Here is a 26,435-nt window from a genome sequence, read left to right as displayed (position 1 = left end):
TATAAAATGCAATCGTTTTATCTCTTACTTGATATTGAAATATAACTCCGGCTTTAGCGAGTGCACGTGCCAGCTGCGTTCCATGCAAATATGGAGCTGATGAATCGGCTAAACCGTGTAATAAAAAGAACGAATGCGATGGTATATGTCTTGCTCGTTGTGTTGCATCAGCTTCAACGTAACCTTTATAATTTTCATTCGGCAGTCCCAGAATTCGTTCTGTAAACGCCGAATCTAAAAACACGAGAAAAATTATATAAGCATTTTTTTTGAAAAAATGTAAGAGATGATGAATTTAACGACAAAAGAAAAATGATGTGGATGAAGGAACGGCAGAAAATTAAATTGTGACGTGACGTAATATATTTTAATATTTTCCACCGATTTAGTTTCATTGCTATGGCAAAAGCATACACTTCATCATTCATACGAGATTTTTTTTATTGCGATAGGTTGGTGTCGATTTCACAGCAATGTCTATGTGTGAATGTAAATATTTGAAGAAAAAAAAAATCTATGCCATAACTTATCAAATTACTTTATTTCTACTAAAATGAGCAGTAAGTAGTTCGTGTCCTCAATTTTTTTTTGTCGAACCAACTGAGTATATATTTTTTCAGTTTCTGTAGGCATGACCTTGTTGAGCGCCGCTCATAAATTGTATGCATGCTTTAGACTCGTCAGCTCAACTTATCGCCGAAAACATTTATATTTCACTTGGAAATTGATGAACGGGCAAGGTATTTTCATATTCCAACCAACATTTCTCGCCACACCAAAACTCTATAGTTTCACCAATTCCAAATGCAATGACACACAAAAAAATGTATGAAACAGTTGCATCCGTGCATGCAAATGTACACCATATATGCATGTACGTACAAAATGTAAATGCGACCACGTTAAAATCGAGTATCATTGAGTTTCTCATGTTTTTGGAATGAGGAAACCTCAGTTTTTATGGTAAAAGCTATTAAAAATTATTCATGTTCACAGTGGTTGGCGAATGTAAGCCTCATGAAAATCGATTAAAATACATAGCCACTTGAACGAAGCTTTTGGCGTGCAATTTTTCTTTTAAAACCGTTCGCATATCATCGTTCGGAATATGAATTGCTTCTATTCAACGTCATTATTATCAACGCCCCACTCATGTTCATCCATTTAGTAGCTATCATCGAAGCGAGATATTTTCCGATTAAATGTACATACAGCCTTAATTATACAGCCGCTTTTGGTGTCTGCACATCATTCACGAAAATTATATGGCATTGAATTTCTCTCTATTTTGCTCTCTGTTACACTTGCTAACTTGAAATCATCGAGTAAATGAATTCATTACACATGTATATACTGGCAATTTCAATTGTTGAACATTGTCGTCGATGTGAGATGCGAAGAAATGGTGCAAGTTTAATTTTCTATTCATGTAATCCCATTGAATTTGTGCTGTTGTATCTTTCACTTTTGTCAAATCAGTTTGAGGCTGTATACAGGGTGGGCCAGAATAACTGCAATTTTTTTTCGCACCTATGTAGATACTACTATAATAACTTTCCAGTCACTCTTTTGTTTACCGTTATGTTTATTCATGTTTTGGTTATCCACTGTGATGATGCACATTATTGCGCAGTTCTTGTTTACTTTGCTACAATAATGGATGTGAAACGTCAACTCGTTTTGAATTTGCATAAAAAAGGTTTGCGACAAATTGATATTTTTCGGAAGCTTCAGATCGACAATATCAGTTTGAATTTTATTCATCGCACCATAAAACGATACAAGGAGCGTGGAACTGTCGATGTGAAGCGAAAAACGGGCAGAAAAAGATCTGTACGAACAAAAGGTCTGGTCCAAAAGGTACGAAAGAAAATTCTTCGAAATAACAAAAGAAGCGCCAGAATATTAGCTCGTGAGCACAATATCAGTCGATCTTCAATGCGACGAGTGTTGAGAGAAGATTTGGGAATGAAACCATTCAAAAAAACCCGAAAACATGGTTTGACAAAAAAAAATAAGCAAGATAGAAAGCGAAAATGCAAAGAGCTGCTAAGCCGGGCCGCAACCTCAAACATCGTTTTCTCCGACGAGAAGTTGTTCCTTTTGCAGCCAAGTCTCAATGCGCAAAATGATCGTGTTTACGCAGCGACAATTGAGGACATTCCTGAAGATGATTTAGTCGTTGAACGATATCAAAATGTGTCAAGTGTCATGGTTTGGGGCGCCGTTTCGGCCGACCACAAATTTCCCCTTGTTTTCGTTGAAAGTGGCGTTAAAATCAATGCAGCTGTGTATGAAGAAGAAATATTGCGCAAAAAATTGTTGCCACACGCCAAAAAAGTGTTTGGTAATGAACCATGGGTGTTTCAACAAGATGGGGCACCGTCACATCGAGCAAACAGAGTGCAACAGTGGTTAAAGGAAAATGTGCCTGATTTTATTGATAAAGACGAATGGCCGCCATCGTCTCCAGACTTGAATCCATTGGATTATTTTGTGTGGGGCTACATGCAATCAAAGTTAAATGATCTGAAGATTACGAAAACCACAAAATTGGATGCATTTAAAAAGAAAATCGTCAAGATTTGGAACGATATTCCCATCGAAATGGTGCGGTCCGCGTGTAAATCGTTTTTACGACGTTTGCGTTTGGTGATCCGTGCAAACGGAGGAAGAATCAAAACCAAAACATGAATTTAAAATTTTGGACCCTATTCTAAATCCCAATAAAGTTTTCATTCAATTTTAGTAAAAAACAATACTTTTTCTGAGCACATATAAAAATTGCAGTTATTCTGGCCCACCCTGTAATTGGTATAAAGTGCAGTCGGAAATTTTGTGTGTGTGTGTAGATTTACTTACTGTAGAATAGCCAGTCGGTGATTGGTGAAACAGAAACGCCACATTTGTAGACCGGTTGTTGTGCGCCAAGTACCATTGCAGTGACATAGCCACCATAGCCCCATCCCCAGATTCCAACTCTGGTCTCGTCAAGGTAGTTCATATTTGACAACAAGTGGCTACATTTCCACCGAAGTTTATTTATTCCATTGTGCACGAGGACAGCAACAGCAGTATCAGTTGCCAGTTAAAATAACAAACAGTGTGCGCCAAACCAAATAAACAAATGCACACAGAAAAAAGAAGAAATACAATGAAAATGTTAATCAAAGCGTTCATATAAAAGAAACGAAAAGAAAAATAAATTTATTATATGAATGCGACGCAAAACAATGCTTCAGTATTGAGCCAGTCGACATACAATAAAATTAATGGCTCGTATTGCAGCTGAATAATAATCAAAAATGGTAAGCTCTTTTGCTCTTTCCCTCTCCTTCTCTCTGATGAACGAAAAACAATTAAATTGCACACCCAATCCAAGTGTTTATGGATTTTATTGTATAAAAACTGTTGTGCAATCATTGAAATTTATGCCATAATCGAGTCGTTTACCGTTCAATTTTAGCATACTGTTTATGTTTACCCGAAATGTTTTTTCAATCAAAAATTTTCATTCTTCTTCCACTGAAAATGCTATCACTTTTGCCAAACAATAATGCAGCAGCAACAGCAACAGCAGCACCACCACAACCAATAGCAATGTTTTATGATTTATGACCATGAGCATTGACGTAAATGCTACGTCAACTGATTTCGAATTTTATCCGAGAGTGTTTCGATGAGCACAGTGACAGTTACCACCAGTTGGAAAAATACGTGTATATAAAATCGGTTTGAATTTTATGAACAACAACAACAGCCGCCGTACACACAATTTTCTATCACTTGACTTGAAACCATATATTATTAGCAATGTCATTATTTGATCAATAATGTGTGAAATTGCTATTAAAGGTTTATGCAAAATCGACGAAGTTCGGCTCAAACCATCGCCATCACCACCATCAACCTCAACCTCATTATATATATTCATATTCATTGTTATACGTGATTATGATGAATACAGGAAATTGGAAATATTTTTGCGTCAAACAATGTGTATGAATATGTGTGCGAATACAGACATTTTCAAACAATGCGAATACGTATACGTGGTGTGTTTTTCAATTGACGCTATCAATATTTTTATTAACACTTGCACAAAAATGTGGTGATTGAAAACTAAAAAAAAACTCGAAAGAGAAACTTTTTGTTTAAAATTCGACACATTTTCAAATCATTTTTTATCCTCGAGCAAAGATTTTATGTTTTTTTCTTTGAACATTTAATGGAATCATTTGGAAATGGTCGTGCAAATTTGATTGAAAGGATCGAGTACTATCTGTCAAAATATTTCCCCCTATGCCAAGCGAAATTAATTCGAAATAATACTTTTTTGGCTTGACAATATAAGCTCTTCATTTAAAATGCATACACATTCATAATTATTGAATCGTTGAAAAAAATATGTCATAAAATATTTTTCTAACATTTTTCATTAAAAAATTTATTAAAAATTTTTTTTTATAAAAAAATTAATTTGTTTATAAATTACAATAATTTCAACAAAAAATGTTTCATCGATTAAATATTTAAGAATCCAATGTAAATAGTAATGACAATGCGACACCTACCGTAAAAATGCAAAAAGAAACTTAGTTGGTCTCCATTGTAGCATTTTGGTCCGCCATGACAGCATCTTCGTTTTACTTGACCAATCACAGAGAAGCAAAACGAAGATGCTGTTATGGCGGACCAAAATGTTACAATTCCAAATAAGTTTCCTTTTCTATTTAAACGGTAGGTGTCGCATTGTTATTACTTTTTACATTAGATTCTTGTTCAATCTATGAAAAAAAAAAAAAAAATTGAAATTATTGTTATTTTTAAAATATAGAGATTTTTTATGATAAACGTAAGAAGAATATTTAATGATATGTTTCATTGTGAATGAAAGCCAAAAAATGTATCATTGTGGAATGACATAGATTTACATCAGCGCCGTATATCGGATTAATTTCGCTTAGCAAAGGGGGAAACGTCGTACTCGCTCCTTTTCAAATCGATTGAGCAATGAATTTGATTAAAACCATTTAATTATGCATTTCAATGAATTAAAGCTTTAGTTTTGTGCACATGGTTTCAGATTCGATCACATTCATATTCAACCGATGCTGAAAGCTGTCATTTCACCTCATTTAATTTACACCACAATTCACATTTAAATTTAACATACGCAATTTTACTGTGGTACCTGTCAACTATTGCTTGAAAAGCATTTGCTGTCATGCATTCAATTAAACGAATCAAATGCCGTGCCGCACAGCTGAATAGCAACATGAAATTAATTAAAATGAATTCGATTTTCGACATGTGAAATAAGTTTTTCCGTTCGGTATTCTCTTTTCCACAGCCATTGTTCTGTGCTGTGCTGTTGAATCGTTCGGTGAGCGAAAGTGCGCGAGTTTTTCCAATCCATTATTGGTCTCAGGTGAAGAAAAATTGAATTCTGAATTTTAAAAAAATAACTTACCTTAGCGCATCGATTTGATCTTCAACTTCGGCACCGCCCAAATGACGATAGAGCGCTTGCTTACTCTGTCCTTTCGAACCACGAACATCTAAGCGAATGTAAATGACATCGTTACGACTCGACATGTATGTACCCCAATCAATTTGAAACTTTTCGGTTATTGACGATGCTCCCGGTCGACCATTTCTGCAAATAATGAAACAAAAGAGCCACATTTGCATATGACATAAAACAATGTAGTGCTAAAAACACACTAGCTACTTTAAAATGGGATCGACTCTTGCCTTCACCAATTTCAATCGACATACAATCAATAATACAACGAAAATTGATTAATGTGACCGTTATTTTCGAAATGATCGCTGTAAAATGTTTGCCAAATTGGGTTCACCTTACACCCCTTAGTCATGACAGTGATGCCGATACCTTATCATTGATGATGTAAATGGAACGTACTACACAGAAAGTGCCTAAGGATTTGTTCCTTCATTTTGAATTTTATGTGAATACAGTTCAATATACAAAGTTGGGCGGTGGTAACGATGGTGGCAGCGCTGCTGAAACACAACACAAACATAATTGCGAGGAAAGGAATATCAACAGAACGATTTTAAAACATAACATGTTCAACCAAACAATATACTAGTAGCTAACGCATATTTAAAATGCTGCTCGTATTGATGCTGTATGAATTGCTGTATTTTTCGTGTATTGACATTGTTAAACATTATTCAAAAAATGGTTTGCGAGTGAGTATAAAATGGAAAACGGTGAAATGCTAAAACAAATAGAAAAACCAGCAACGAAAATGAGCAAGACGAATCGAGAAATGATAATTTTGCCTTGAGCACGAAAATTTATTACTTTCAATGAAATTTCTTATTCAAATCGACATTTTACAAAAAGTGCTGTCTTTGGGCATTGTATGGTGTGTACGCGTCAAACAACGACAGTTGCATAAACAGAACTGTGTGTGTGTATTGGGTGAAAGCATACTACACATTGTACTTTTCATTTCATTTGAAATGCGCGATTTACAATTTGAATTTCGTCTATTTCTCATTCAAAAAATTCGAAAACGAAAAACGAAGTACACGTCACTTGATTCTGAAAAATTTGAATGAATGATTGGCCCGTTTCGTTTGCAGAACACTGTAAAATCAGTGTTGGCCTCACTTTGCATCAATTATTATGCGTATAAATAACTTCGAGACGAAGAAAAAAAAAACAAATTGAACCGTCTATAATCCGTTGCATGTTGATATTTTCCCGATCGAGTATTGACTGCTGTCAGTGATGTTAATCGTTCTCGAAGTTTTTTGTGGAAAAAACAGTGTGTCCATAACATATAGAAATATCACTAAATAGTGTCGATATCTATACTATATCGGTGCACTATATATGTAAGATATTCCGCAAGACACCGTAGCTCATGATCGAAGTGATTGCGGACGGCAAACATGTTGAAACATACACACAGTTCTTTCTACTGCCGCACGGCAATTTGTGATTTTTTCCGTCTACACTGACTTCGATCGTGCGATACGGTGCCGTGCGGCAATATCTTTCATATATAGTGGACCGATATAGTATAGATATCGACACTATTTAGTGATATTTCTATATATTATGGACACACTGGGAAAAAATAAATTGATATACACACAAGAGATAAACCCGACAAATTATTTTCGAATTCTTACCAAAATCAGAATTTATTAGGTTTTCTTCTAATATGAGAATATTTTGACAGGAAAGCTTCCGAGCACAAATAATAAAACATGTTTTGTTTCAACTCAATCAATCGCCAATTTGTTGAGATATTAGACGTAAACCTTACAAATTCGTATTTTTTGAAAATAATTTGTCGGGCATATCGCTTGTGTGACAGACACCAGGGTACGTATTGATTTTGGTGAAGGATTTGAATGATGGAAATTAATACTTACACTTCAACTAAGACGGGAAAAGCAGCATCGCGCAATTCTTCTCGCCAACTTGGTGGATACAAAATTTGAACTTGAGCACGTGTACCATGCTGCAAGGTTATTTCGAATGAATGTTTCTTTGGCAAGGCTAGTTTATCGAGACGTTGTCTTAACGTTGAATTTGCCGTATTATATAGCTCTTGCAGTAATATATTCGTTTTGATTGAATGTACACCTGCAAGGGAAAAAACAAATTGAAACGTACGCACAAAACAAACGGAGCAATTAAAATATATATAGTAGAACATATTGTGTGAACAAGAATAGAAAATGCGCATTAAAATGAAAATAACATTAAATTGAAAAGCAATATGACTGTGAATTTAATGATGATGGGTGGTGAAGTGAGTGTTAAAAATAGACAAACTGAAGCAATTTAATTGCGGTTTGTAATGGCAAGACGTAGAAACTAGGAAATATGGATAATTGGATTACCGGCTACAGGTAATGTGGGCCCCTGACACTCCAAAACGTAATGTTCGACACGGTAATCGGTTGCTATGGAAGACAGTGGACTTAGATAAACATCAAAGTATGAACAATTTCTATACAGTCGTCGGCTACTCCACAACGTATTTTCAATATCACACGTAATGCATTGCGGCTCCATTCTGTCGTTGGAATATCATCAAACGAATGTTTTTTTTTTGTTTCAGTTGATGGTTGTCATTTTTGGCGAAATACAATCGCGAATAATGGAAAAGAGAAGAGGCACACAAATTGGCATGAATAAAATTTTAATAATAAATTTTCAAGCAGCATCTTGTCCTTCATCAAGAATGAAGAAATTAAAATCCATCATCATATTTTATCTTGATTATACTCACTTTCCAATGTCCTTGTTCAGTGGATCTTTGACAACGTACATGTGTTGTTGGCCCGGTTTTCTATCTTGTGTTCCGAGGTAGTACACTAAATGGTTTTTCGTATCCCATGCTAATATTTTCAGCACCTGTAATTGATAGCAATTAGAACATTTTATGGAAGTAATCAAAACACACGAGCGCGACAAGAATAGAATGAAAAAATTGCGCATTCATTGAATGTGCATTCTATTTTCCGTGTCCTATCTTGTGCGCACATTATGCTGTTCTATTTCTTTCGCTCTCAAAGCTGAAATCGGAAACAAGATTTAACGAAAAAACATATCACAGAGCGTTGAAGCGTTTAAACACACAAAACCCAGTTCAAATTAATTTTAAAAGCATTATTACATTAGATTACACGTTTATTCAAACGAATACAGTCTATCAGCGCACAATGTTTAAATATTCGCAAAATATTTTGAGGAGTAAGAGTTTTTAAAAAAAATCACACGCACACACAATAATAAATTTTTGAACGGCTCTATATTTACATGAAGGTGATGTTCATTAAATCGACAAACACTCTCGAAATGCATGATTTTATACCTTATATGTATATATATAGTATTAATATAATCGCAATAATAGCTAGTCTGATGATGATAGAAAGTTGATGTGGTGTGAGGTTTATTTTTTTAAATATAGTATGACTTTTAATGACGTGATCGCACGATAAAAGCGTTTTATATTTCGGAACGGCTTCTATGATTTCCATGAAAACACACGGTAAATGAAATGCATTAGACACTTTGTGATGATATGCACGAAGGAAAATTAAGTGTCTTATTAAATTTAATTGACGTTTTCTGTTTAAAATAAACAAGAGCAAAACGGTATTGTACACTGACAAAACTAAGGTTATGATTTTGACAACACCGTGTTGTAAATGCTTACATTCCAACGAATGTTGTGAAGTAGCCAACAATTGTTGTCATTGTGAATACGTACAATGGCATATATTATATGTATTCACAACGACAACAATTGTTGGCTACTTCACAACATTTGTTGGAATGTAAGCATTTACAACACGGAGTTGTCAAAATCATAACCTTAGTTTTGTCAGTGTACAGAACATGTAAACATTTACATACGTTGGAGCATTTATCAAAAATATATATTTACTGTACTCTTTCCAGCACTTATAGTAATACTCATTTTATGTGTTTGACAATAAAATTCGTTTTCGAGTTTCGGACAGAATATTTGTGAATTGAAATTGGATGACAATGAAATTGGTATTAATAAAACTAAAATAAACCAAAAACAAAACAAAAATTATGCACGATATAACGAAAAGCAATGTCCAATTGTATAATGATATCAAATGAAAAAAAGCCTAAGTAATTGTCTACTAATTCATATAATGAACGGGAAATGGAAATTTTCGATCAACACAATCAAAATGTTTACATTTTAGTTTTATGAGGAAAAGTTTATGCAATACATGTGTTTGTTTGCATTTCAAATTTATCTGCATAATTTCAATTGTACACAATTCGATTAGTTAGCTGAAGGGAGCGGTAGAGGCGGCGATTATGCGTAATATTTTATTTTATTTACGTACGTTTACGATGATTACACACTAAATGATTAATTACAAATTAATGGCAATATTATATGTGATAATTTTGTGGTATATTGTAATATTGAGTAATGTTGAATATTTAAAATGATGACGTTTAAACAAATACACACACGGTTATTGCATATATGTTAGTGCAGATCAGATTACCTCACCTGATGTCTACCATTTGTTATGACAGCTACTTGCTACCCACGAACCATTTTATACCATTTTGTATATGAATATATAAAAAGGAACATCAGAATACACAAAATAAAATAATATAAACAAATAAATCAATCGGTAATTTTTTTCAAAAATTTTTTTTGTTGTTTGTTTGTTGCATCTGTTTACGTAATTTGATTTTCCATGTTTGTGCCAAGAGCCTCTTTGACAGAGGTGAATGATTTTATTTCATTAAAGTTTAAATAGCGTTTTACACTTCGTTTCGTTATTTAATTTTCGTAACATTATTTTTGTAATTTTTAATAACTTTTTAAGAGGTTTTTACTTTTATTCAATTTTTGTTTTCAATACATTAGCCCAGTGCCACATTGAAATTGATTACAATTTATATGATTTTCAGGATAAAGTGTTCCCATTTGATTATGGTCAATGGTTTTTTATGAGCTTTTCACCAATCAATTTATGATGATAAATATATTGTGTGTTTGAATGCATTTCTTTCATCAACACAGCGTTTACTTTTAAAGTTCAAACAGTTCGATATCGAGCAGCACACGATATTGTTTACTTTGAGAAGTAGTTCGAATAACTGGGCAAATATTTGAAATTCCCTCAACACATCGATGATTAATGGTTCTCATCGTGTCAAAGTAAAGTGGTTCAAACTCAAAATTTTATTTATTTACGACAACTGAATTTATTGATCGATTGCATGCTTCGATTTGTCTGAATAGATTGCATTGATTTTAGTTTACATTTTCACATACTACCTTCAAAAATATATTTCGAAGCAATATCAATGCATCTAAAATCGATTCAGTGAATAGACAGATAATCAAATATAGGAATAAAGCAAAAATAGACTGACCAAACATTTCAGTTTTGGCAGCAGTCGATTGAACGTACAAACATTCATTTTCGATTTTGTCGTCGAAGATACACGGGCGAATATTTTTGTTTACTGTAAAATCGATGAATAAATTATCCATCAACAATGTTGCTGTAAAGATTTACACAGGGTCAGTTCGATACAGCAGGACTTTCATTAAAAGCATTCAGTCATGTGAGCAAAATGGTGAAATCACAAACAAAGAATAGAAAATGTAATCGTAGCTGCCGAAAAATACAGGTAATGCCGACGATGCCATGAAAATTGATAAAGGTAAAAACTACACCAGGAAATGAAACACATTCAGAAAAATCATAACCAATATTAATGACGTTTTGTGCGAATATCATACACATCTCAAATTTACTTCATTTTAATGTGTGCACTTTCTGTTGTGAATGGAATGTATTCAACTTATTTTATACTTTTATAGCTCCTATTCTAGCTCGTGCATTGGATTGAGACAGCGAGAGAAAGATAAAGAGTGTGGCACGCATACATGGATAGAATAATTGCAAGTATTCATGTAGATATGTCTTTGATCATTCTTGTAGATAGAGAGTTGAACACACTTAATGACTTAAAGATAAAAAAGAGACAAAGAAGTCAAGAGAACCCAAGTCAGTATAATACTCTTTTCGAAGAGTGTACACGCTCTTCTCACACTCTTCGTTTAGTTTTATTCGACTCCCTTCTCACACTCTTCTCACTCTCTTCTCACACTTTTGCATAAAACACGTATATTGAGTGAGAAGAGAGTGTGTAATGGTATTGGTAATGCTATCACTGCTGTCACTGCATTCCAGTGGAAGTAATGTTTGTATTTTGATATTTGAACATTTTTGACGTTTATAGCATTCGTCAGCTGTGTCAAAATACAACAGAACGACAATTGCTGTTGCAACATCTAATTCATTTTTTTTGTATACGTTCATTTGTTTCAAAATGTCAAAAATTAACAAAATCAAAAATTATCCATCAGTGGAAAAATTTATTATAAAGAAAAAAAAAAAATTTTTTAGAGAAAAAAATTGAAGCTCAGTTAAAAACAATATACGTGTTCTATGCAAAAGTGTGAGAAGAGTGTGAGAAGGGAGTCGAATAAAACTATACGAAGAGTGTGAGAAGAGCGTGTACACTCTTCGAAAAGAGTATTATACTGACTTGGGAATAAAGCACGCTAGAGCAGGTGAATGATGGTAATAAGACTCTTTTATCATTTGCCATTCAACTTACTTCATTGCTTATACGCAAACATTCACATTCGAAAGTTCATTCAAACCCAACACACACGCATACGCACTCACATATCACGTATGAATACAATAACAATAATAATAAAAATGCAATGAGTAGAATGGCAGTTATGATTACAATTTAGATTAATTTTGCATTGAGTGAAAGTCAGAGCGAGAGAGCATCGTTCTCTTTTCTTAAGACGCAGCACACATAACTAACTCCACTTCAAAATATCGTCTTTTTTCCTGTCTGCTTTTCCATCGACAATAATTTATGATGCTTTATTGAAATGAATGCTATATAAAAGCTCCCTAAATGCTAAATAAACACGTCCACATTCATCTTGGAGTAAATGTTTTTTTTTTTTGAAGAATTTATGCTTGTTGTATAATGAAATACCGAACCATTCCATGTTTTCTATCTCCTTTAAATTCGAATGCAATGCCATTGAAAACAGGAAACATTTCAACTATGAGTTGAGAATTTTTGGGATCATTTGAATATTTTTGGAAAATTGTTTTGCAAAAAAGAGCGTACAATTTTATATGCTATACTGTAAAATAGTAACGGAATTGTTCAACTAACCGAACATTTTCGAAATATCGTATGCAATTCATATAAGAAAATTTCGTTTCGAGGTAGGGTGGGGGTGATGAAGCGAATAAATGGAGAGAAGAGCTTTATGCCTTTTGAGCCGTAAATCTTCCATAGTGAAACCAAAACACTTTTACTTTGTATTTGGCAAAACGATCGGTCGGCCATTCAAAATGGGTACGGTCAAATTTTGCTTTAAATTACGATTTGCTACAGAGGGACAAAAATCATTGTATTTCGTTTTCAATAATTTTATAAACCTTTTTTTCTGCAATTCGATGTCGTTTAAAAAATATACCCAAAGAAGAAAATCATTGGAAACATAGTTCCAATACATACCTCGTATCGGCCATGTGAAATAACGCTGATCCTTTGTTGAGTTATTGTTACATGTTTGATATGAGTAAAATGTTCAGTTCCAGTCTCTTGAATGCTCGCCAACATTAAAAAACTATCACCATCCGGTGAGAAGATTGGATGCGGCAAGATGTCCAGCCATTCGTCTTCGGGTGCCCGTTCGGAATGCGTCTGCAAAATGAATATCATCGGGCGGAGTGAGCGGAAAGGGAAGAGACAAAAAATCAGAAAAATGTACCAAGTTAAATAAGAACAAAACAAAATAACAAAACACAGCGCAAAAGAAATTCAAATATATTCCACTATTTTATGGGTTTGTGTATCGCTGGAGACATAGAGCAGCAAAGAAAAATGAATGGCGAATTGGCAACCAGTGACAAAAAAAATATGTGGAAACAAAACAGCAATACAATGGACAACTGAAATGGAAACAATACGAATCGTACGACGAAAACGAAAAATGATGACAAAATGCCGCAGTAAAGGCCTGGAAACTGTAAGTACATCCATAAAACATCATGAAAATGTGTATTTATAATTCAGAATTTTCGAATATATTTATCTTCATACGTAGAAACCGAAAGCGAGAAATAACCGAACAAAAAAATGCCAAGTACGCGACCGGCGAAAATGGTGGAAACTCCAGGAAAAAAAATGTGAAGCAAAACGAACATAAATGCTATCTCGTTGAGCGGATTGCGGGCAGGGCGGAGGCCACACTGACGACCGAATACAATTTCAGCTGAGAAAATATGGTAGTTTTTGCTGTATTTTATGTGTGCGGTTACTCTTATGCGTTTCATACATTTCATTGCTCTTTTAACGAAATGACAATGGTTTCGGTGATATGAGTATATGTGTGAATATGGTCGAAGCGGTTTGTAAAAAATAAATTTCGTTTCTCATTGTTATTGCAACACTGTCGGCGTAACTAAACACTTTATTCACACGTTTTGCAAATGTGTGTGAGTGTGTGTGCTCATCAAACTGTCCGAACATATACAATTGACGTAATGGAATAAAGGTGTTAAGAGGAAATGGCTTATTTTTTTCTCCTTTTTTTCCCTGTCACATTATGGAACCACCTGATATTTATGCTAGTTTTTCGTTTGAACAAACAAATGGAGAAATCGCAATAAACGTAGAATGTTATTTTCAACGTGAATCAAAAGTATCTAGATCAATTGGGAAATGTGTTTTTGTTTCTTATCGAAATCGCAACGAGAATTTCAACAAGAGATCGAAATTAAACGTGTGCTTTAAAACATTAGCCCTATTCACAGAAAAATTTCAAAAAATCGAGTACCGAGATACTTTGTACAATTATTTGAAACATAACCCATTCATCTATATAGTTGTCTATCGAATGCGGCACGTTCGATTGAAGAAATACGTTTGAATTTTGTATCAATGAGAATTCTTCATCGTTTCACCAAGTGGCTTTTATGGCAATGCTTGTTCAATGCGGTAGTTTCATTTGCAAAGTAATTCCGAATGGAATTTACCTGATCTATATCGATTTCAAAATATTTTGATGATGAAGTAAAAGTGAGTGCGGGAAAAAGATAGAAAGATTGCGGCACATACCCAAACTAATTTTTTGCGCCCCATTTCAAAATACAAAAGTACATAGACGAGAGGCACACATATATTTTTATGGAAGATTAGAATTTAGTTGTTTGTCACATTAATTACCTCGATACATTTCCAGTCCGGTTCCGAGCATGTTGATATCACACTCTTATTCTGAGCACGGTTCATCCAAACGACAGATATATTATGATTTGTACCAGCCACCCATCCTGCCGATGTTATATAAACCTCTCTGTAAAACGATTTCGAGATAAAATATTCACATAAGTTGTAGTTTTACCATTTGGTGCCACACATTCGCTATATCCAGCTATATCACCACTATTATATATAAGATTCACTTCTGAAAATGTGAAGAAATACTCTCATCGTTGTTTCGTAGTTCAATTTGTTAATGGATTTGATTCTCTTTCAACTATTTTTTTTGGATTTTATTCTGTCGGTTGTTATGCCGCATTTCACATGCGTAAAGGTTTTGCGTTGATCTTTTGGCGAGAATCGAGCAAAAATCCACATTGAATTTCAAATGAAAAACCATCGAGTGGATGGTATTTAGGCAACGAAGAACTACTGCCAAATCACGAACAAACATAAATTATACGCATTTTTTCTCGTGCGACACACAACCAGAAAAACTTTGATTGGCAAGATGAATATCTTGCCTCTCACTCTCCGATTCTGTAATGTCGACAATCACTTGAGCATATTGAGCAAACCAAATCGTCATCACACCAAATGAACGCTCTTTACTCTCGTTACACATCAACAAATCTTAATAGTTGAACGACTGCTAAATGAATTGCAGCTTGAAATTGATGTTGTTTTCGCCAATGAAAAATGATTGCACGAATTTTGGTTCGTTTTTGTAATGGTTGCCATTTCGAATGCACAAAATGCGAGAGAATTGCTGGGGCTGATAAAAGTTTTTCACCCCAGAAAGTAGCACAATGAAATCAAATGATCTTATACGTATGATTACGACAATAAAAACACGGCCAAACTTTTCGTACGATGAAGGCTTTCGAGTCCCAAGACTATGAAACTCGGTGTCTGTAGAAGCATCGCGTGGAGCGTAAAGAAATGTGAAACGAGAGTTCATGTGTTATTTGTCTTGTCGGTTGCTTTTTTTTGTTGATTCGGGGCTTTTGCTAGTTTTATTTTATTAATAAAGACAACAAGAGCAAAAAATAATTTATGATGCTTTTGATATGATTGTACGGCTTGAATGTAGGCAGTTGACTTTGGTGGCCGTTTTTTCTTTTTCATGTCAAAAGAAATGTCGTCAATACTCTTTGATTTTTGTGTTCTTTGTGATGATGGAAACTGGCAAAATGCCAACTCGATTGAAGAGAATCATACAATTTTTCACCCTTCTTTCGGCCAATCAGCTGCGATGCGATTCCAATGTCGATACATTCGTGTTCGACCACAAGAAAGAATTCGTTCGACTTTTCATTTGTTACTAACCACGAAATGAAAAGTCACCGCATCACAATGACGTAAATGCCATGTAGTTTTTACTGCTTTGCAATATCACTTTTTTCAGACATTTCGTTTCTTTCTCTCTCTCTCTTTCCAAGATTTTTATTTTCTTGTTAACATATTTTCTCTTCAATTTGGTACGTTTACTTCTTACAATGCGACATTTATTTTGTTTTCAATGGTTTTTTTACTGTCTTAAAAGTAACGAATTGCAATGATTTTAACTTACTGTCCATCGAGTGTAATGGGAGGCGTAACTGGATATTGGTGTATTGTGCTTGTGTTGCTAATATCAACAATCCATAGTTTAACTTCTGGATTTTTTGAACCTGGTGTTGGATATCGCACCGTACGTGATTCTGGAAACGATGTACTACCAAAACTGTGCACAGCCATAACAGCACCGGAATCAAACCATGGATAAACCATTGTACCGACTTGAGTGTCGTTAAACTCAACATACATAAGATGAGATCCATCGTCTGAACTCCAAATAGCTTCAGGTGTTGTAAATATTTCCTCTGCACGGATCGTTTTCCACAGCGATGACGACGAATGCAACGAACGCGTGCACGAAACAAATGAAAATGCAATTGAGATAGAAATATAAATGTTTTGAAAAATATAACATCAAATATATCGGAGACAAGAGAAACAGAGAGAGAAAGAGAGAGCGAACATGAGAACAATACCGGCTGCAAGCACAATTTGCTATGCTTTTAATTTTGTTCTCCTTTTTTTTTGCTTTCGCTTTGAGTAAACACGTGTTCGCGTAATCCGTTTGTTTGCTAACTAAACCGTTCAAATGGAATATATAGAGTTCAAGATAATAAAAATATGTCGTAAAAGCACATATTTTTCTTATGTCTGCTTGCTTTCTGTCTGCTTGCACTAACAGTACATTATACATTTACTTTCGAATGAAGCGATACAGTTTTGCTCGACACAAAACAATAAAGACAAGTTGACAAAAGCGTCTTGAGCAAACGAACGATACCAGAGAAAGAGGGAGGAAATGAATAGAGTGCGAAAAAATATAAAATAGCTGAATTTGAGTTACAAAGTGGCGCATCATTTGAAATCAACCGAGCATTGAATATAAATTACGAAAAGATGTTTATATATCCTAATATATACGTATTGTGGCAAAACACCAACGAAACAGTTTATGGATTGAAAATATTTAATCAGTTTAATAAGGTGTACAATGTGCATAGTGCATGGAATTTATGGACTGAATTGTGATGAGCGAACAAGTAAACTTAATTAGAAACACAAAAAATGCACTGTGGATGCTCGTAAAAAATTGGTTGATCACAGAACAACAACAGCTTTTGTACGGCAATACAGCCATTTAGCGCAGACAAAAATTTACTTAATCGCCAAATGCACACAGTGTTACCATGATCCAAACTGAATTATGCGATTCATGAAAATGGCGCATGTTTTTGTTGTTTGTTTGTTTTTTTTCGCCAAAAGCAGCGATCCAGTTCAATGCATTTATTGAACTGTGACAATTTAATTATGAAACAAAAATGAAACCGATGCAATTGATTGCTGTTCCATTTCGATTGACTTGCAAACAAACATGTTAATCAAATTATAATTAAGTTCTTTCAATTCATGAAATCGCATTGGCAAAATGTTGCCCGAAAACCTGTGTACGCCAAACTATTCAACAATTGATACAACAAAAACAATTGATAAAATCTGATTATTTATGTTAAATACTCACCTTGATACAACCAATCAGGTACGCCATTGTAAATTAAATCAATTTTTCCGGTATTCGTAATGCGAATGTCGTCTTCATCTGATGGCGACTGCTTTAAATAAATATCATTATCGACGACAATAACGAGTGACGTCGTATTTCCTAACCAGGCTGCATATTGTAAACGGGTTCGTTGTACTTTTAGCGATGCTTTCAATCTTACTGGCATATGATGACTGTCACAAAATAGAGACGCAGATACATATCCCATTAAAAGATCGTGCGGAAATTCCCATTTTCTAACAGCACAGACACACACACACACACACACTTAATGGCAATTCATTTTTATTGTTCAATTTGATGGTATAACGTGTCACACTTAATTTTAAGGCAACTAAGTGACGACTGTATAATGCAATTTCATGGCACATTCCATGGTGCATAAAGAGCATTTTTTTAGTTTCATCCGATAAAATAAAAGGTATATGATAAATGCATGCATTGCATGGAATCCATGAAAATCATCGTGAAGATGGTCATTGAAAATGCATTCTTTATCTTTACTGCCCATTTAAATAACTTTTAAACGGCGAAAAACTGACAAAAGCGAAAAAATGGCTTCGTTTTTTGTTCGCGAGAAAATAAGTGCACTCTGCGTTGAATCGTTTTATTGTCATAATAAAATTCCTTCGAGCCATTTTTCCATTAATACAGTAGCACGATGTCACTTTTGTACACAGTGAAACATTATACCGAACAACGTACCATGAGACGCATAATGCATTTTGAATGAACGAAGCTCAATGACGCACAAGCTACTTTATGGAAATATTTATTTCACTTGGTGCATTGCTACCACAAGCAACACAGCACACATGAAGAGCTTTTCTTTTGTCGATCTATGTTTGCAGATAGAAATTTAAAGGTGTCGTAGTGTGTCATTGAAATCTGCTTTTGACAGAGTGCCACTTTTTTATTTTTATTTAAAAAAAAACTCTTGAAACATTTTGCTTTTTTTAACACAACCTTTATTCCATATGGAAAATCGAGCCGGAAAAACAATTGGTCACTGATGAATAGAGCGTCGTTCGACTGCATCTGAAGATGAATAATCTATTACATGACCTTTTTATGCACGCGTGAATCATGCCGGTTAATAAATTACATAATTACCGGTTTTATGCACAATCATTGCAATTATTAGCCAGTTAAACATGTGTACTTACTCTTTTGTGACATCATAAACCGTATAAAATGCTGTAAACGATTTCCGGAAAACCTATATCGGAGATATAAAAAAATTCGAGAAAATTGTGTTATAATGATGATGAAAATGTCTATTGTGTAATTTTTATGAGGCTATACACAGAGATTTCTACAAAATTAATTTATTCATTATTATCGATGGTACTCGTTTTTTTTTAATGCAGTATTTTACCTCTTTTCATAATCTATTGCTATTGATCGGAATACTTGAAACCAAGTCATTTAGAAAGACATTATCTTTTGTGCTCGAGAGAGAGATAAAGAGATAGCATGTGTATGTATACAACAATGGAATGCCAAACAAAAGCACTTTCATAGTAACAATTCAATTTGTTTTCGATGTCGCTTCGTCGATATTATTGAAATAAAAATCATCATCTCAAGCATCCGTGCACCGAATAAAGAAGCAACTCTTACGTAGCAGCGCAGACAACGGGATAGTGACTGAGAACGGAGAAATTCATTTGAATTGGGTAACAGAGACAGATAAAGGCAAAACGCTTGAGAAAATGTTGGCCATTGATCGACCAAAAATGTTCAAGTGCTTGATTTTATAGCCTCGGATATGTGTGCGTTTGAATTCAATGCACTGGAATAATAGTATTTGCTCATAAAATGGAAATTTTAATAGGAACGATGGCATACACACAATTTGATTTGATATATGCATACAATAACATGCACATGCAGAGGAGAAGAAAATCGAGAAATAACAAATTGAAATCGAAATGAATGAATTGATGGAATTTACTTTGACAAATCTTTTTTTTTCGTAGTCCGAGCATATTTTGTTGCACATGGAATCGCCAATCACTCTTCAATATAAGATCGCATCGACGGAAATAATCCGCATTTGTTGAAAAGCATTCATTTTTTATGTAATAGAATGAGAATGGAGAAAGAGAGAAAACAAGAAAGTAGAAAACGAAGCAAGCGAAAGAAAGTAAAAAGAGTGGGAGACAATACATATAGTTGGAATGTAATTGGATGTGATTTGCTGTTGCTATTGCAATTTATTGCAACACCAAACCAAACTGGAGACGTCATATACATTAAATCTATATGACATTGTATGTTTTTTTCTCTCTATCCATCTGGCCGCCTTTTGTCCCAATGAAATCCAGTATATACTGTAGCTTTTGTAAGAAGATGACATTGCAAATATTTGTAAGACCAGTAAGAAAAGATGAAGAAACCACCACAACGATTGACACATACACAGTGTTGCGGTTTTATAACTTCCGTACAAGGTTTCTCTATATACAAACAGCTCAGTTGGCTCACTTTTCACATTTAATCTACAACTTGAATAGTATTGAGCTCACAACGATATTGATTGAAACCGGAATATAAAACGAGTGCGAGAAAAAAAAAATGTATACGTTCAATTTTAAATGCTGATGACGATTTGAATTAAACAGAGCTCAAGGCGATTGAATGCCATTCAGTTTCATTTTTTTTCATTCGTTAAATTGTGTAAATTATGAATGATGTCCATTCATTATGCCGTAACATACCACAAAGCGATGGAAATGTGGTTGACAAAAAGCTACTCACGAACACAAATGCTTCGTTTTCGTTCGTGTTGCCTCCATGCTGAACATGACTTTCTAACGAACGAACAATTTCGACAGTTTGCGAATGTCCGCGACCTATCCATGAGAATGAATTTTGTAATTACAGAAAACTTAATGTGAATTTAGATAAGCTTCTTCTTCTTATTTCTTACTTAGGATCTTAGCTTTTTGACTTATTGTATTTCATTTACAAATTGCTAGCAGGAAAGCCTTTCATTTTGTATATTTTATTTTTGCGAAATTGCTCATTCACTTGGAATCAAGCACATTCTATGTATTGTATTTATTTTACGCGAAATTATGCGGGAAAGCAGTTTTTTCGCCGATATTGTAACCACTATCGTCAAAGAGACTCTTCGAAAGAGTCGCACAAAAATTGATCGCCGATTGACTTCCTTATACATTTAATTTACATATTGCATTTGAATATTTTTGTCAACACTTATATTAATTCAGCTGAAATAAATGTTTAATATACTTTTTCTTTGACTTGACATTTAATGTATCCTTATAATTAATAATTATGTATAGTGTTTGTGGATTTAACACATTGTGTATGATCGGATGTTAACCACTACTTTGAATATTCAATTTAAACAATCGCTATTATTTATTGGTAACCGTACATTAAAGCGCCATCCATCAATGAAATTTAATTGAAATAAAAGCTGTTACTATTTGGTTATAATCTGTGGTCAATGCAAACGGGATCTACATAAAATCAAATAATACATGCGGTATTTCAATGAAATGAAAATGATTAACGGGGCTTTATTACTTAATCTTATTGTTTTTCGTTCCAAATCGGATTTAAATTGAATATAATAGCTCCATTATTTTAAGTACTTGGCTGTTTTCTGTGCGAATTTTTTTTACCGCCGCATTTGGGATTATTTTCATTGGATTGCGAATCGGTGCTCAAAATTGAAACTTGTGGAATGAAAAATAAAATGCTTTCATAAAAATGAATATATAAATGAATAATACACTTTTTATTTGATTCGTTTGCTTTTTCATTTTCTCGCCAAATAAAAATCATTCTGCTGTATGATAAAAATGCATGATTTTCATTGGAAATAAAAGCCAAACACCATAATTCTAGAGAATTGAAGTTAGTTTATTTGCAATTTCATAAAGGCGAAGGAATCATAAGTGAAAAAATACCGTTACCGGGAAATTCGCTTTTATTTGCTGAGTCGAGTAGGAAAAACAATCGACATTAATATAGAAAATATTTCTTCATGTAGCCTTCATTGGATAAAAAGATTTATGGATTATGTTTGCACAAGCGCACCATACAAATCTATTCACCACAATTCACACGATCGCGTGGTACTATATAGCGCGTAGCTGGCAGCCGCTCCAACTTGAATTTATTGAGTTATCCGTTTTGGCAAAATATATGCCATATATTGTAAAATACACAAATTCAAGTGGATTGAATTATATGTATCGAAAATCTAACGTATTTCGATCAAATTGTATTGAACCTTTTAATAAAACTGTTTTCTCCTCTCACCAGGTTTCAACTGAGTCATTTTAGAGAGAAAAAAGGTGGAAACACGAACAAATGTCCAATGAAACCATATCGACATTGATTCGAAATAATGTAGAATATATGTGCGTCACGATTATATGTGCAGTGATATGTGTTTGTGTTGTTTTTATTCAATTCGGCAATTTGTGAACCTTGACCCAAAAAAAGAACGTTTCGCGAAATTTTGACGCCATACAATTTGTTTTGCCTGTTTCCATGTCATTCGAAGTTTAAGGATTTGGTTCTTATTTGTGTGGTGTGTCGCTTAGACGTGTGCAATGATAAATTGTTATGGATTTTGTGTAAATATGTGATGATAATGCATAAAATGACAAAGCTGGTCTGGCAACTCAGACGATAAGACCATTATATTTCTACAAATAACAGACAAATGTGAAATGTTATCGTATCTAACTTTTCACATTTACACGCGGCTCGTAAAATTCCAAATATCGGATTAGTGATAAATGACATAAATGATTATCTGTGCATTTTTGATGGAAGCATATTATTGTTTGCCATAATATGAAATTGCCTGTTATTTGTCGATCGAAATTGTATTTGCTTTATCGAAACAAAAAAAATCATTGAAACATTTTAAATGGAAATGCACATAAATGAGTTAATTGAAGTCATCGACGAAATATGACCGTGTCAAGAGTGTTCAATTTATATCATCGTTATTTCGATTCAAGCGCATCGATTAACATAATTGTAATTCGGCGCATACCATTCGATCAATACAGTATATGTGTTTCAATACGGTACGGTTCGTTACAAAACATTTTCATTGTGACCGGTAATTTATGAACTCGCATAAAAAAAGCCAAAAATCGATTACCGGTATCCGCAGTAGCACAACAGGATCGTTTGCTTCGCGTTCTGCTATATCAATTGTGTGGGTGATTTATTTGTGGATGCTGTTTTTTCACAGGTAAATGGCACACAAAAATATTGACTAATTAATCTCCTCATGGTCAGTGCACCCATTTGATGACCATTTGTTCCATGCTGTGCTGTATCATCATTCACACGATGGGTGTTGTACATCAAGCATTCGAAAGTGGTTCAACGTCAAAAACACACATCGAATTAATACTCAAAAAGCTAGATTACATTTTCAGTTCATTGCTTAAAACTTTGATCAACTTTTCACTGTGGAAAAATTAAAAAGAAAAATAACAACGTCGTTTCTACGAGTCAAATCGAATTACATTTAAACAAAGTACAAGTTTCATTATGGGCGTTAGGGTATTAGGTCAACGTTAATTTATTTCACATCGAATTCAAGACCACACCGCACATATATGATGCTGAACCAATCTCTACGATCAATTTTGCCAATTTCAAAACATCCTGGTTGCTTGTTTCATGGGACTGAACTTTGGCAATTGAGCTTACGTTAAATAAAAGTTATGCTACTGCCACAAAAGCCCGCATATGAATTGGTCCATTGAGGAATATATTCATTCACAAAGGGGACAACAATGGTTTAGAGATTGACTGTTTCCTTCATTAAACGAATTAAATGAATTTACGTTAAATGTACACAATTCATTTTGGGCTCTTGCATAAATGTCCGCCTAAGTCCGTTGATCCAAATTTTTGTAATTGGGTTTAAAGAACTCACAAAACCAAGCTATGCAACGCATATTTTGTCGTCTGGCTACAATGTGCTGCTGTCATGTTTGCTTTTGATCACTATCACGATGCGCCCCCAACGACAAATGCCAGGCCATACCATGTTCCATGCAGAACATTGAATATATTTTGTTTGGAGCTAAACTTATAACATACAGCTGCTGCAATTTCCATTGTTCGTTGTACCAGACTTGACTTCATTGAGCGTGGCAATTGATGCATACAACGGACTAGAGAATGGAAAGTTTTATACAATACCATTCACAAAATTATCCGTTTCAATGTTTTTTAATATTGGTATATAGCATGCATGCAAGCGAATCATGTTTTCTCATACGTCGGATGGTGAGAATATTAGCTTTGGACTGCAGCACATTCATTTCGCACTTGCACGCTCACTCATTCTCTCTGTTTTTCTCTCATAATCTTTTGCTATTTCATATATTGAGATAGAAAGAGAGAGAGAGAGCCAGATAGAGAGGGGGAGAGAGTAAGTGAGATAATTATTTGAGTTCATGCAAGTTGTAAGAAACTGGTGGGAAAAAAGTTGTTCATGATCTCAGTGGCAAATGAATATATTCGAGAGATTCGTTGTATGTGTGACCTTTAATCACAATAATAGAATAAAGCGATACATTCATTTCGACCAAAAAATGCAATGTGTTCGTTGGCATTTTCATAAATCGTCCAGTTTGGTTGTTGTTGTCGTCGTCGTCATGTTGTTGCTTGTCTTTGGCTTAGATTCATACACGTAATATGTGAAGAATGAAATAAAAACAATGCTGCTCATAAAATTAAGGAGTAGCAAACAAATGGAATTTTTCTCCATCTATTTTCTCTCTCTCTCTCCAGCATATATTGTAATAAATCCCATGGTAGAACCGAGTCAGCGCTTTGGTGAATATGTGTCCGGTGTATTGAGCATAAAATAAAAGCGTGAAAACAAACAGCATAAGAAATGAAAAAAAAACCAACATATTCAAGTTGAGCATAAAAGCAGTCATACGAAAAAGTTTTCTAGCAAACAACATGCAAAGACAGTTGACACGGCGAACGCGTGAGCTGGAAAATGAAGAAAATTACGAATTTGGAGAGATAGATACACAGACAAATTGCAGACAATAACTCATATTCGCATAAATGTTATTATAATTTTCGGAGGGAGATAACAACGAAGACGACAACGGCATCGCACATATAATAATAATCATAACAATAATTTATTTATTAATGCTTTGCGCTCCGCTTGCTCACCATCATTGCAAAGAATAAGCGTCAGCGCGTGTTAACGCATTGTAAACGAAAATGAGCTTTGAACGGGGTGGGGGGTCGCAAAGTGAAAATGAAGCCAAAAGCAGCTGTTGGTTTATGAGGCTTGATCGGAATATATTACAGTTATATGTATGACACCAAGCGCCGCACATGCCGCTGTAAACAAACACATATTGAATATTATGTAAGTTAAGTATAGACTTTGGGCTGATGAAATGACATTTGTTTTGCACTAAGACACGACAATTCCAAATGATGATGTACATATCACTAGAGAAAGAGCAGAAATATCAAGAAGTGGTTGAAATACAAACATAAGAGATTATAAAAATTGAAAATATGGCTTGAGTTAATGTTAAATTGTATTTTATGTGTCACACATATTTCGGCATACTTTGCTATATGCACCATCCACCACACCATTCAACCTTGTTCCATATGTCATGCAAAAATAAATTCCAAATGAATATACGTGATGATTTTCTACATATTATATGTGATATAAGACGATTTACATGTTCACCATGGGCATATATACGACGACACACAACCAAACTGATGAATAATGAATAATACACGGAAAAATGATTTTCCAACATTAAATCATGCTTAAAATAAAATAATATTTATGACGACATAACGAGGTCTGGAGCGATAGGAATTAACTTAAAAGATCTTCATCATAAAATATTCAATTAGATGAATTGTTAACGTGTATTCGTCAGTTGTTTGAATCGATTCGCTTGATCGTTGCCAATTCTACCAGTATATGTTAAGTATTGCGTTGATAATTTCGTGTATGGATTACATTTACAATAAACTTGAAACGTTTAAAATTAATTACATCTAACCGAGTAATGCGCTATATGTTTTATATGAAAACGTCACACGAATCTCCCCCGAAAACGACATCTTTGGTCTTGCAGCAGAAGCTGTTTCTATGCTGAAAATTTCATTTCAGTTTAAAAAATTTAAAATATTATTCATGTAGAATTGTACAAATATTTCAAAACCTTGAAATGAGATTTACAGAAATATGCATTTGAAAATTGTTTTAAAAAATAAACACGGCACAGTCAATTTCAAAAATTTCAATGAATAATATTGTTGACATATTTTCACGATGACAGCTATTTTTGCGGTACAAAATTGACACGTTTGAATGATACGTCAATATTGAACATACTCTAC

At 34.1% G+C, this 26,435-nt stretch overlaps 1 protein-coding gene across 7 annotated transcripts in view; it reads right to left on the bottom strand.

The window, feature by feature from the left end:
- LOC116337124 (inactive dipeptidyl peptidase 10) overlaps positions 1 to 26,435 on the bottom strand; it is an 82,719-nt gene that overhangs the window by 5,129 nt on the left and 51,155 nt on the right. For 5 of the 7 annotated variants that reach the window (XM_031761459.1, XM_031761457.1, XM_031761458.1 and 2 more), the window contains exons 7-18: positions 19,178 to 19,230; positions 17,970 to 18,184; positions 16,464 to 16,755; positions 14,855 to 14,984; positions 13,142 to 13,330; positions 10,068 to 10,100; positions 8,289 to 8,413; positions 7,897 to 8,072; positions 7,423 to 7,636; positions 5,474 to 5,659; positions 2,863 to 3,020; positions 29 to 234 (exon numbers count right to left, since the gene is read on the bottom strand). In XM_031761459.1, the coding sequence (XP_031617319.1) occupies positions 29 to 234; positions 2,863 to 3,020; positions 5,474 to 5,659; positions 7,423 to 7,636; positions 7,897 to 8,072; positions 8,289 to 8,413; positions 10,068 to 10,100; positions 13,142 to 13,330; positions 14,855 to 14,984; positions 16,464 to 16,755; positions 17,970 to 18,184; positions 19,178 to 19,230 (1,977 nt within the window). Of the gene's footprint in view, positions 1 to 28; positions 235 to 2,862; positions 3,021 to 5,473; positions 5,660 to 7,422; positions 7,637 to 7,896; positions 8,073 to 8,288; positions 8,414 to 10,062; positions 10,101 to 13,141; positions 13,331 to 14,854; positions 14,985 to 16,463; positions 16,756 to 17,969; positions 18,185 to 19,177; positions 19,231 to 26,435 lie in introns of those variants that run through there. The other 2 variants (XM_031761463.1, XM_031761464.1) reach the window with 2 other exon arrangements.

Source organism: Contarinia nasturtii, unplaced genomic scaffold, assembly GCF_009176525.2.
Source record: "Contarinia nasturtii isolate CC-2019 unplaced genomic scaffold, AAFC_CNas_1.1 Cnas_scaffold_220, whole genome shotgun sequence".
Taxonomy (NCBI): domain Eukaryota; kingdom Metazoa; phylum Arthropoda; class Insecta; order Diptera; family Cecidomyiidae; genus Contarinia; species Contarinia nasturtii.
This window is presented reverse-complemented; position numbering and strand designations above follow the sequence as displayed.